General features: G+C 29.2%; 1 protein-coding gene across 8 annotated transcripts in view; it reads right to left on the bottom strand.

Moving 5' to 3' along the window:
- LOC113554786 (RNA-binding protein Musashi homolog Rbp6) overlaps window positions 1-12,273 on the bottom strand; it is a 377,023-nt gene that overhangs the window by 18,184 nt on the left and 346,566 nt on the right. For all 8 annotated transcript variants that reach the window (XM_026958766.1, XM_026958760.1, XM_026958764.1 and 5 more), the window contains one exon: window positions 11,182-11,265. In XM_026958766.1, the coding sequence (XP_026814567.1) occupies window positions 11,182-11,265 (84 nt within the window). The remainder of the gene's footprint in view (window positions 1-11,181; window positions 11,266-12,273) is intronic.

Consider the following 12,273-nt stretch of genomic DNA (forward strand, 5'->3'; position numbering starts at 1 on the left):
TCAACTTCCGCGGGACAAATGGAAAGAGAACAATACATCCGAAGTCACGTCTATATGGCTGATGGGCTTGTATTGTATATTATATAAATATAGATATGCGCAGAAAGAGAAGAAGGAAAAAGAGATAGCGGAAATATCCGGATATGAGTTTTATGAGTTCTGAATCCGCGGGATTTCGTAAATCAAAATTTTTGCTCACCCCAGTAAATATTATGGAAATATTACCATACAATGATAATGATATAGAACCAATATTTAGTAAAAATAATAAATACATATAATTAATGTCATTTTTATAAGATTTTTTTTCTAGAGAATTTCGTATAATAATAATGAGGTGTTTATATCATCATCTTATACAGTTTAGCTAAAAATAACTGTACATTGTTTTTTATTAAAAAATCTATATTATTTATACTATATATTTCGTAAGACTAATTTTAACAGTTGATTCATTAAAAATGTTAAGTTTACCAATTATGAACCAAAATAAAATACCCACTTAGGTAAATATAATTTTTGTTGTAAAAAAAAAAAAAAATAATAATAATTTCGTTCTAAATCAACATTTGGGTGTGCATCTGGACAGTTCTCATAATATATACAGCCTTACAGGTATGAAGATTTCATTACCATCCCAAAATGCGTTTTTTTTTATCGCTTTAAATAAATTTTTGAAACGTATTTTTTTTAGATCATTATTTATGCGAATATGTTTGATGTAGTCCGAGGCATGTACATGAAACGGAAGTACCTAGACTATATTATATATATATAAAGGGGAGCGTATTCATGAAAATAATATTAGATTTAATAGGTATCTAGTAATAATAATCGGTCTTGTCTTATATGCATAAGGATATTATCATGTAAGGTATTCGATAGTGTACGTGGTTCGGTGATATAAAGTCTATATTTTTAATAATTATATTATGCACCATATTATAATAATATAGTAAGTAGAAATATCATTTCAAAGTTATGACCGCAGAATTCTATTTCTAATATATTATATTATACGTCATGTAGTGTAATGAAATCATATGAAATAATGAAATCGGGTATTTGGATTTTATAGAGTCACCGCAGAATCGTGATATTATAGTTGATAGTATTATATAATATAAAAAAATAACGTCGTGTGTTTTTTGAAAATTTCGCACAACTGCTTTTAGCCGATCTGTGTAAATATTTAAAAATGAAATTATTGATTTCCATTAAGTATTCAGTGTAGTAAGGTTGCAACGCAAGTTGTAAAGTTTATGGTGGGTAGAAGATCGTATGATTATATAATAATATACAGACATACAGTTAGCGAGCGACGAATGGTGGTTCTCGGTATAATAATAATACATATTACGCGTAAAATGTGGATACGACCCGCGAGTGTGCCGTTATGGCGAAAACTACGATACGAGGTTAATAGTTTAATATAATACCGATTCTTCTCGATAATAATAATGATAATTATTATTATTGTGAATAACAATCGAGAGCCGGGTTCAGTCGGCGGCTGCGTGGTCTAAAGTTTCATCTTAGGTCCGTTTCCTTCTCTGCGTCAATGATTATTATATTATTATAATATAATAGCGACGGTATATAGATAATAGCACACACTGCGCTGTATTGCGATAACGCAGCATTGCTGCAATATAGGTATATACGCAGAGTATTGCGAATATTGTGTTTTATCTGTCTATAGAGTCTTAAAAACATTCGTTTTTGTTCCGCAAAGGAATAACGGCGGTGACGGAGACATTATTGTTTACGAAAACTTTTCCGGTGGAGTTCGCGAAAACTAACGGTATAATGATAATTATTATTATTATTATCGTAGTATTTGCAAAAGAAGAAAATCGATGACTTATGTATTATATCGCGTGTACCGCAGCGTCCAAGTATTGTACAATACATTCGTGACGATGAGCAAAAACGAAAACTCACAGCAATATATCCCCACGCACGAGTATAGTATAAAATGTGTATGACTTATGCACACCCTGCGAAAGTTATTGCTGTGCACGAGTGAATAATGCAATAAATTCGGATGTTCTGGTTTTTGACTTGAGAAAATAATTTTTGGTCCCATACCCATCTGCGCACGCGACTGTTATTGAATTGTCGTCGCTTCTATTGAATACACGCGTCCGAAGCGATTCTTATGATTTGTTATAACAATATAGATCTACGATTATCGATCGGAAAACGTAGACGAGATAGTGATGCACCAGTCTTCGGGCGGAGTGTAGTGGAAGAAATCGTAGGTATATTATTCGCTTCTAGTAGATGGGTTCACGGACTAGTCGAGACCGCTGAGCGCGTCTAACAACCAACAAAGCGTATACCATTATAATGTAAAAATGATGTTATTGTTATAGTACATAGCACGTAGGTAATGTGTTTTGGTCTCCAACCGTGGAACGAAAACAAACGGGAAAACTTTAGAAAGCACAACAACCGAATTTAAATGAAAAGTATAGGAATATTACGCGCTTGATTTTAGTTGTTTGACGATATACTTATTTTTACGACCAGTTTCATGGCCGCAAAATATATCTATTTTACAAAAAATATATATATATATATATATTTAGGTTTCCAGGCTGCGTTGAAGTCATTAACCTGTATTGCGAGTAGGCCATGTACGATGGAGGAACAAAGGATAATTATTAATTAAGGGCGTTTAGACCTTCATTTTATACAATAAACATAATATTTCAAGCACGTTTATAGTATTATATTATACAGTGTTTATGAGGTTTAGAAAACTATTACCACCTCAATTCAAGAGCCACGACGGTATTAAAATTGAAATCACACGATCCAACTAAATAAACGCAACTATAACGATAATCCGAATATTTTTTGGTGGCTAATTGGAGGACACGATTAAAGTTAGTGTGACATTTCGATGGCTGGCGCACCAGATATAGTTAGAAACGATTAACATATACAGCATGTAACAATATTATATATTATGTGTAGTTGATTTTATACAAAAGTACTAACAATACACAATAACAGCCGTCGTATAAACGTGTATACTATATAGGTATCCCACCCGCCGCCGACCATAACCCTATCGTAGATATAATATATTCTATCATATTATTACGCGGTAGAATACATGTACAACAATAAAAATATATTTCCGACGATAAAATTATTCGCCGAGGCCACCATAATCATCCACCATGTGCTCGAATTGCCTGTATTATATTATTATTATTATTATTATTATATACGTCATATAGACGCGTGGAATTTGGAAAACGTCTGGAAATAAAGTAAAAACGAATCTGACTGCTAAAGCTCTCCGCCACCAATGCGGAGTACGCGGCTGAGAGGTTTGGTTGTTTGTCGTTTTTGTTTTATTTTATTTCATTTTTTATTTTATTTTATTTTTTTGTTTTAGTTTTTATATTTTTTCTCGTTTTTTTTTTTTTTTTTTAATGCGACTGGCATTTGGATAACAGACCTGCTGCAGGGGCTTTACGGAGGAACCCTTTATCTAGCAATAATGTGGACATTAACGAACGCCGGCACATAAAAACCATAACAATCGCAATACCCGCCAGCCACTCTCCGCTGCTCGTAAAACGCATAAAACCACGGAATCGCAATTACTTTTTTTTATATACATATTATTTTTTTTCATCCGGCCCAGTGTATAATATAAACTATCATTTATCAACTGAACATCGAACGAGATAGGATTTCTCCTCTCTATTTTTATTATATAGGTATGTGTTTGTGTGCGTGTGATCGGCAATATTTTTTTTTTTGTTCAAGAGAAGCGGATATCGGATTTTTTATGATTACTTCTGGATAAAGCTTTCTGACCGAGCTCGGCGGACTGTTACATTAATGCATGACCACGGGTTTGATGATGAATTTTTTTTAACACCAAGTGCGTGTGGTAGGAGGTGTGGGAGAACACCACCCCCTCATTTATTGGTCGCCTGGAGATGGACGGGGAAGACTAGGCAGAGTACGCGAGCAGAGAAACAGATAATCAATCATCCGGGTGTTCCGGAATTTGTTTGTCATCGTCGCCATCTGGCGAAATAAATTAACTGAAAATAATATTCAGAATAAATAAACACACTGTAGTATGCAGCTTAATCTTCTACTTCGGGAAGCCTAATCGGAAAATTATCAACCAGGCTAAAGAAAAAAAAAGTTATATATCATCACTGGAATAAAATTAAATTTAAAGAAAAACCCGTTTCATAAAATTATATTGTACCATTGTAGCTAACGGTGAAGGCTCTCGTCAGTAAATTATTTCATCGATTCTGTCGTAGACGGTAATGGTGTAAATTAAAAAAATATATTATATTCTTTTACATTAATTGTTACTGCCATTAACAGCAAATATACCTATATTATCTACTAACCATACTACCTATATACCTACAAACAAATCTTTGCATAATATATTATAATAAATTATATAGTATTGTTGTTATTACGTCGAACATTCAATAATATTATAATAGGTATAGTCCACTGACACCCAACACAGTCGACTGAAGAGTTGTTTATTAACTATAATATACTTAATATCGTACGTATATATATTATATATTTTATTATATTATGCATAGTCGAAATACTGATCATCTAAGATTTAAATACGATACTCGGGAATATTAACATACTAATACAATACACTCGATAATAATAATAAATATTAGATAAGTAATATTAATAATAATAAAAACTAATACAAATAGTAATAATAAGTAGTGGGAACTTTTCAATGCTGTATAATATACGAACTATAGATTGTAATACGTATAAATATATATATATATATATTAATTATAATATATATATGTGGTTAATAAAACTGGTCTAAACAAACTAGCGTGTGTCGTACACTTACATTTTCTAATGCACTAAGTATTATTTTATTTTACTAAATAGAATATGTTATAAAAATAATAATAATAATAATAGGTAAAAATATTATATAATATAGGTACTAATATAATATAAATAACTATACGGTCTAAGTAAATACTTGTACACTTTAATATACACAATAATATCATATCACAATATATTACTGTAATACACATCTAACTATATGAATAATAGTGTATATAAGAAATAAATCGATATCGTACAGCGAAAGCACTAGGCAACACAATAATACATCGTCGAACAGCGCTATAATGTATATTGTGATCAGACTTTCCTGTGCATATACGGTAATCGTTTTACCATAGTTATTACAACGAAATTAAAAAATGTCATCAGTTGGATTAGAAAGATAAGAAATCTTAACGACAACTAAAATTATAAAACATTATAATTTATCACAGTGACACAGTCCACTAACCACATAACGAATGGAATAATAATAATACATATTATTATTACCACTGTGGCCACTAAATTGTATAATCAGTATTGTGTTTAACAAACACCCGATTAAGAATAGGTATTATTACTGCGTTTAAGTCTTTCTTTGCTATTTTAAGCCACTATATGTTATGTCATAACTATACAAGATAAATACAAAATATTATTTTGCTTGTTCAATGAGAACGGGCTATTAACTAAATCTATACCACTAGGCTAAAATCACTACAATATGTATAATCAATAATAATGATAATAATAATAATAATAATAATAATAATAATAATAATAATAATAATATTAATAGTAATAATAATAATAATAATAATAATAATAATAATAATAATATGAATATGAATAATATATACTGTAAGCCTGGCCAAGAACTCTGTGAGGAATATTTGTATTGCGTTTTACAATTGTAAGCTACGTTTCTGTGCTCGGGAATTCAATTAAACTTTAACTTTTCAATTATTCAAAGATGAAGAGTGAAATATTGATAAAACTTGTAACGCGCAAAAGTTATTCGCCAGACTTTTACTGCAGGTGTTATTAATAATATTAGACGGAAACAATCAAATTTTGGGGATGGGACGATTTTTTCATACCGCTAAAAAAAAAAATTAATAAATAAATAATAATAATAGTATCATACGTAGTATATACTTATTGTATATAAATTTTAATATTGAATATTTACTCGTGTCTATCGGAGAAGAAATCGTCAGGAGACATCTGCGTTTTCTTCGATATGCCGTGCACACCACCGTAGCATCGGTTGGGTAAGCATATACACACACCTTTATTACATTGCTCTTCCAATTGTTTTTGTATATAAATATTGTTTTTTTTCCATATTCGTACCGTATTTGTACACTCATATCATATACGGTTTTACGCACGATTCGGGGTCAACCCGTATATTATAATATACGTATAGTTATATAACGTATATATGTATAGTTGGGATGAGATATATGACTTGTATAGACCAAATACAAAACAAAAAAAAAAATCGCTGCTGTTACGTTACCAAAACGAGCTCCATCGTTATTGATAAAATGAATAAAATAAAAAAAATAATAATAGTAACGACAGGGATAAATAAATACATAAAAATCCAGTATATACATAAGGAAAAATAGAAAAAATATCCAAGAGACTCATCCATTTACATTGGTTAAAAAGAGAATATTCCTGGACAGACGTCGTCATCCATAACATAATATGATATAATTAAATATTTTGTATAGTATCTAACCTCCTATACTATTCGAATTTCGTTTTGGCCGTTGCAAAATTATAAACTTTTGATTATTATGTCAGCTACACAGAATATTACGTTCATACTATCTTAAGGAACGTATAATAATAATAATAATAATAATAATAATATTAATACGTGTTTAAAACTCTGATCCGCCTATAATATCATTAGTGCCTAGTGGTTATAGAAGATAATATTATAGGTGCGTTCGTTCATTATATAATGATAATATACGACGTACGCGTTGTATTATATCAATATAATTTAATATAATGTAGGTTAATACACTAATATCACTAATATCATTTAAGGGTTAACAAAAATGAATAATAATAATAACAGCTAGTAAAGATGATGGCGATGATGATATTATCCTACGAACAGCACAGGTGCAGAACACTAAAAACAAGCTCGTCTAATCCTCAGGAGGTTTTTCCCGGCAAGTGCAGCTATAAATATATACCTTTAGATAAAGTTTATCCCGGAATATCACTTGTATCGCGATAGTATTAATAATATAACATTAATTTATGGCCGTCTAATATTATTATTGTACATTATGGTTGGTACACGACAAAATCGAAAAAAAATGTAATGATAAATAGTTTACCGTTATGGCATTGGGCTGGAGTAATACCGCACCGAGGCCTGGTCCCGATAATGGCGACCCCTACAAAATGTTAAAAAAAACAAAACGTACAAACAAACAAAAAAAGGATGAAAATTTTGATCATCGTATTGAAACGTTTCAAACAAATACATTGACAAAAAAAATATCTAAAAACAACAAAAAACTTCAACCCAACTCAATGAAGGTATGATACGATATAATACGATAACGTTTAAGTATGTAATATACAAGTACGCACATTTTCTACGCTAATGAGGAAATCTAATTTGGATTTAATTTTACAACTCAGGCAAAAAGACTAAATATATCATAGGCTATATTATAGTAACTACGATAAGTAGCTTGGCCAAATATAATGTTATGATATTGTAATAAGTTTCAATTTATATAATTTACGTGTATGTATGTGTATATATATATGTATATAAAAATAAATATATATAAAAAAAGTAAGAGAGAAGGGGTCTTATATGATATCCAAAACGAAAATAATGCAAATCGGCACGGTATACTTTTCGGTCGTTGGTTTCAGACAACGCCGTCAATAGAAACAAATTGTTTTTAAACACCAGAAAAAAAATAATGAATTATGCAAAACCTCCTTTGAATGGATGAGCCTTTGGAATGTATTACGGTAAAGAGAAAGAAAAAAATAAAATAATAATAACGAAAAAAAATATAAAAAATTAAAGAAATATAATCAATTGTAAAGAATGTATCTGGTCGATATAAATCAAAAATGTACTCCTACATAAATTAAAACATTTGTGATTTGTATATTATCAATAATTTATTTAAATTTATTTGATAGAATAATCATTGTATGTAACATAATAGATTCTTATTATGAGACATTAAATTGCCCATATTATACATTGTTATAAAACAATAATTATCATTATTTTAAAGTATTACAATACAGTAATAATTAACTTTTTTAAATTACAAACATAAAGTATAGGATAATTATATTTAACAACGAGAATCCCACATAGTATAATTGGGTCATCATCATTCGTTTATAATATAATATAAACATTTACATAATATTGCTGAATATTGTGTTTTAAATAAGTTTCTTAAATCTAAATAATATTATTTCCTAATATTTAACATTAAAAACACCTAGCTGATTAATTTTACTGGGAACCTTCTCTGACAGATGAAGAAAAAAAAATTAGACTAGTCGGACCCTCGGGCCAAAGAAAAGTGTAACAATTTCATTAAACATAATATATAACACAATATGCTATATTATATTAAAAATTGTTTTCGTTATTATTTTCTATACATATATATTTATATATATGAATTAAAATTAATATGCCGTAATGAAACACATTGGACCATGCTACTGTGAACTAACGGACTGACATTATTAATTAATTGACTAACCTGTTTTATAGTAATATATAATAACATTATTTTTTTTTTTGTGTACACGAAATGGTTGTACGGACACACACTAGAATAGTAGTAGTATACATGAATTGCAACGATCGTAACAAACAAAAAAAAAAAACTTATAAAAAACTTATATAGTTGACGTGGCATTATCTAAAGTTTATAATATTATTACTATATGGAGGCGATGACAAACGTTAACGGGTAAAAATTTTTGACGCGGTAACAACAAAATATTAATGACAAAATTGTAGACAAAAAGATTGATTCATAAAAAAAAAAAAAAAATATATCCAAAAACGAAACAAAACCAAAAGATTATTACTATATGAATTATAATAATATTATAATACACGCAAATAATGTACAACGGTATATAGCGATTTATCACAGAATTTTTGATTAATTATTTTAGTCGTGACATTTATAAGTTATAAACCGATATATAATATAATATGTATATGTATATTATAATAGGCAAACGGCCGTGAACTTTATTTTGTAACACATTTGAAGAAACAAAAAAAAGGTACATCGTCGGAAATTAGAAAAAAAATTATAATAACAGATTCAAAAAAAAAAAAAAAAAACAAACAATTATATATTAAAAACAAAAAAAAATAGAACGAAGCAAACAATATTATGATAAGAAATAGAAACCATCGTGGCGATGAACATACATCGTTTTCAATTATATTCTTTTCAATAACAGTGTTTTTATTTTCAAATTTACACATGTTCCTAATAATAATATTATATTATATAATATTTACTACTATATATATTCGTTTTGCTATGCCTAAGTTTGTTCGTTAAACATACAATATAATATATTATAATAATTTTATTAACCTAATAAACATCGTAATTAAAAATGTCTAAAGCTATAGTCAATGATAATAATTATTAATATTATAATATATATAGTCGTGAATCGAGAAACGTACGTTTAATTAATATCGTATATTATATTATTATTATATTTTATATATTATTATACGTAAACCTAAACTAACGCGTAAGTTTGAATAATAATAATAATAATATTAAAATTACTACCGAAATTATATGTTATAATATTATTCTAACCGGCCACTATATGTATATTATGTTATATGACAAAAAACGACTAGAATTTATATTTTAATTCGCGTGAAAAAAAATTTTCGGCTTGAATACCGTGAAGAATATTATCCTCTCTACTATCAATATACTATGTAATATCGACTCGTCGTTATCGTCGTCATGAGTAACACATTTTAATATAAAATTATGGACAGTTTAACACCGACAACGACTTTGTCGCATAATGTCGACGAGATGAAAATATGTACGATAGAAGTAATATTATTATAAATAATTTATCGTCTCAGGCGTGAAACGGTTATGAATTTTTTTTTTTTTTTTTTGATTTGTATTATAATAATTATATAATGTATAATAAATTACGTCCCATACGTATACCTAATGATCGATGAAATGTTAAATAAATGAACCCAACCCCCCTGGGACAAAAAAAAAAATCAACAACAGACCGAAAGCGAGACGTATTATGGACGACTCAAAATATGTAAATGTATATAATATATAATACATACAATATACATATACATACTGTATATAATGTTAGCGGTAGCGATTTAAAACGCATAATAAAATAAATTGTTGTTATTACAATAAAAATAAATAATAAGTAAGCGCATAGACACATGATAGTATAAATAGTAATATTTAAATGATACATTTAATGTATGTATTTTTTTTTTACGTTTAAATAGCGGAATTTTTTTTCATAAGAGAGCAATATTCCGGCCGAGCGTCTGGGCCGAACGTTCGCAAACCACGTCTCGAATATGTTATATGATATTATTGTCACGGATATCAAACTCTGGTGAGTGAGTATAAGTACGAGAAAGTAAAACGAAAAAATAAGAAACTCAGACGACGAGCAATACACGCACGACAGCGGACGACGATATAGGGGCGGAGAAACAAACAATAAACACAAACACACGCACACGCACACACAAACACTGAAAAATATAATATAAACAAACACACACGTGGATATCATACGTAGGTAAAAGTTGTGTTATAGATTGAGGGGAATGCGATATCACTCCGAGTTTGGTGGGTGTAGGGGAAGTCATCGTTGGTGGCGTTCGGTGAACAGTGCAACGAGCATAATATTTTAAGTAAAATACGCTATCTATATTGTTTTATTTGAAATATTTTATGCGTAAATCTTAACAATGGTAACCGACGGAACGGATGACACTTTCGGTTTTGCGAATTCGACCCGGAGCACTGGTGTCGTCATTAATAATAATAATAATAATAATATAATATAATAATAATAAGAATAATAGTAATAATAATAATAATAATAATAATTATGTTCACAGAGGCATGGCATGCATATAGAAAGGATGGGTGTTGTGATGGTTGTGGTGATGGTCAAGCAGTGCGGGAAAAGGGAGCACAGTGACCTGTGCGTGGTTATTACCTGCTGGATACGAGAGTCCGAAACTAGGGTAACCCGAAAAACCTCGGCTAGAGGCATAAGCCGCGTACGCAGCCGCCGGAAAACCTGAAACACAAACACATACGCGATTAGTATATTATATATATACAGGAAAATTGTTCAAAGTAAAACAATAACGATAACAATAACCGTAAAAATAACAATGACGATGATGATAATGATAATAATAATAATAATAATATAAACGCGCGTTGAAAACGGAAATGAGTGTAAGCGCACAACTACGCAGGTACCTAAAACGTACTGGGACGAGTGCATATAGAGTAAATCACGATTATAAATGTATATATATTATATTGCGGCACGCCAGGAAGTTACGACGAAACGGCTAGACATTTATATGGTCGACATAATATTATTATATAATAATATAATATATTGTACACAGGGAGGTTGTCACAATATGAGACATTGAGACAAGTGTGAGCACTAAACTATTTCTCATACCTCTAGGATTAATATGTATGTATACCTATATTATTTATTTCATAATTTATATTTGCATCACACAGGACGTAATAAAATATAATAATTTACTAAATCCGGAACGGTGTTTTGCGTGCTTAAGTAAGAAAGTGCTAAATATATAATTGTTGATACTTAAAATACTATTTTAAATTTTTAACTGATTCAATGTTATATTTGTTGTTTGCGACTATAACATTTAAAAAAAACAAATTGATTATTTTTATATTAAAATATTTTAATGTTTACAGTAAACATTTTGAAATAATGACCTAACGCGACTTTATAAGCTATACTTTGTATTTTTATAATATAAATAGACTTTAACAATATTATTTTCTTGAATATGTATGGACACCTAAATAATAAAATGACTACCTAATTATTATGGACACAACTTAAGAGTCCCTAGACTTATGTGATGAAAAAAAAAACTTTAAAATATAATTTTTAGTATATGTTGTATTTAATTCAATGCGCTTGATTTTGATAGATGAATTGTGTAATCGATTATAGAAGCCCCCTAGTTTAGGTTTAGAGTAGTTGAGCATTTTTGAAGAAAATTGAGTATATTTTGAGTGAAATGCT

Source organism: Rhopalosiphum maidis, chromosome 2, assembly GCF_003676215.2.
Source record: "Rhopalosiphum maidis isolate BTI-1 chromosome 2, ASM367621v3, whole genome shotgun sequence".
Lineage (NCBI taxonomy): Eukaryota > Metazoa > Arthropoda > Insecta > Hemiptera > Aphididae > Rhopalosiphum > Rhopalosiphum maidis.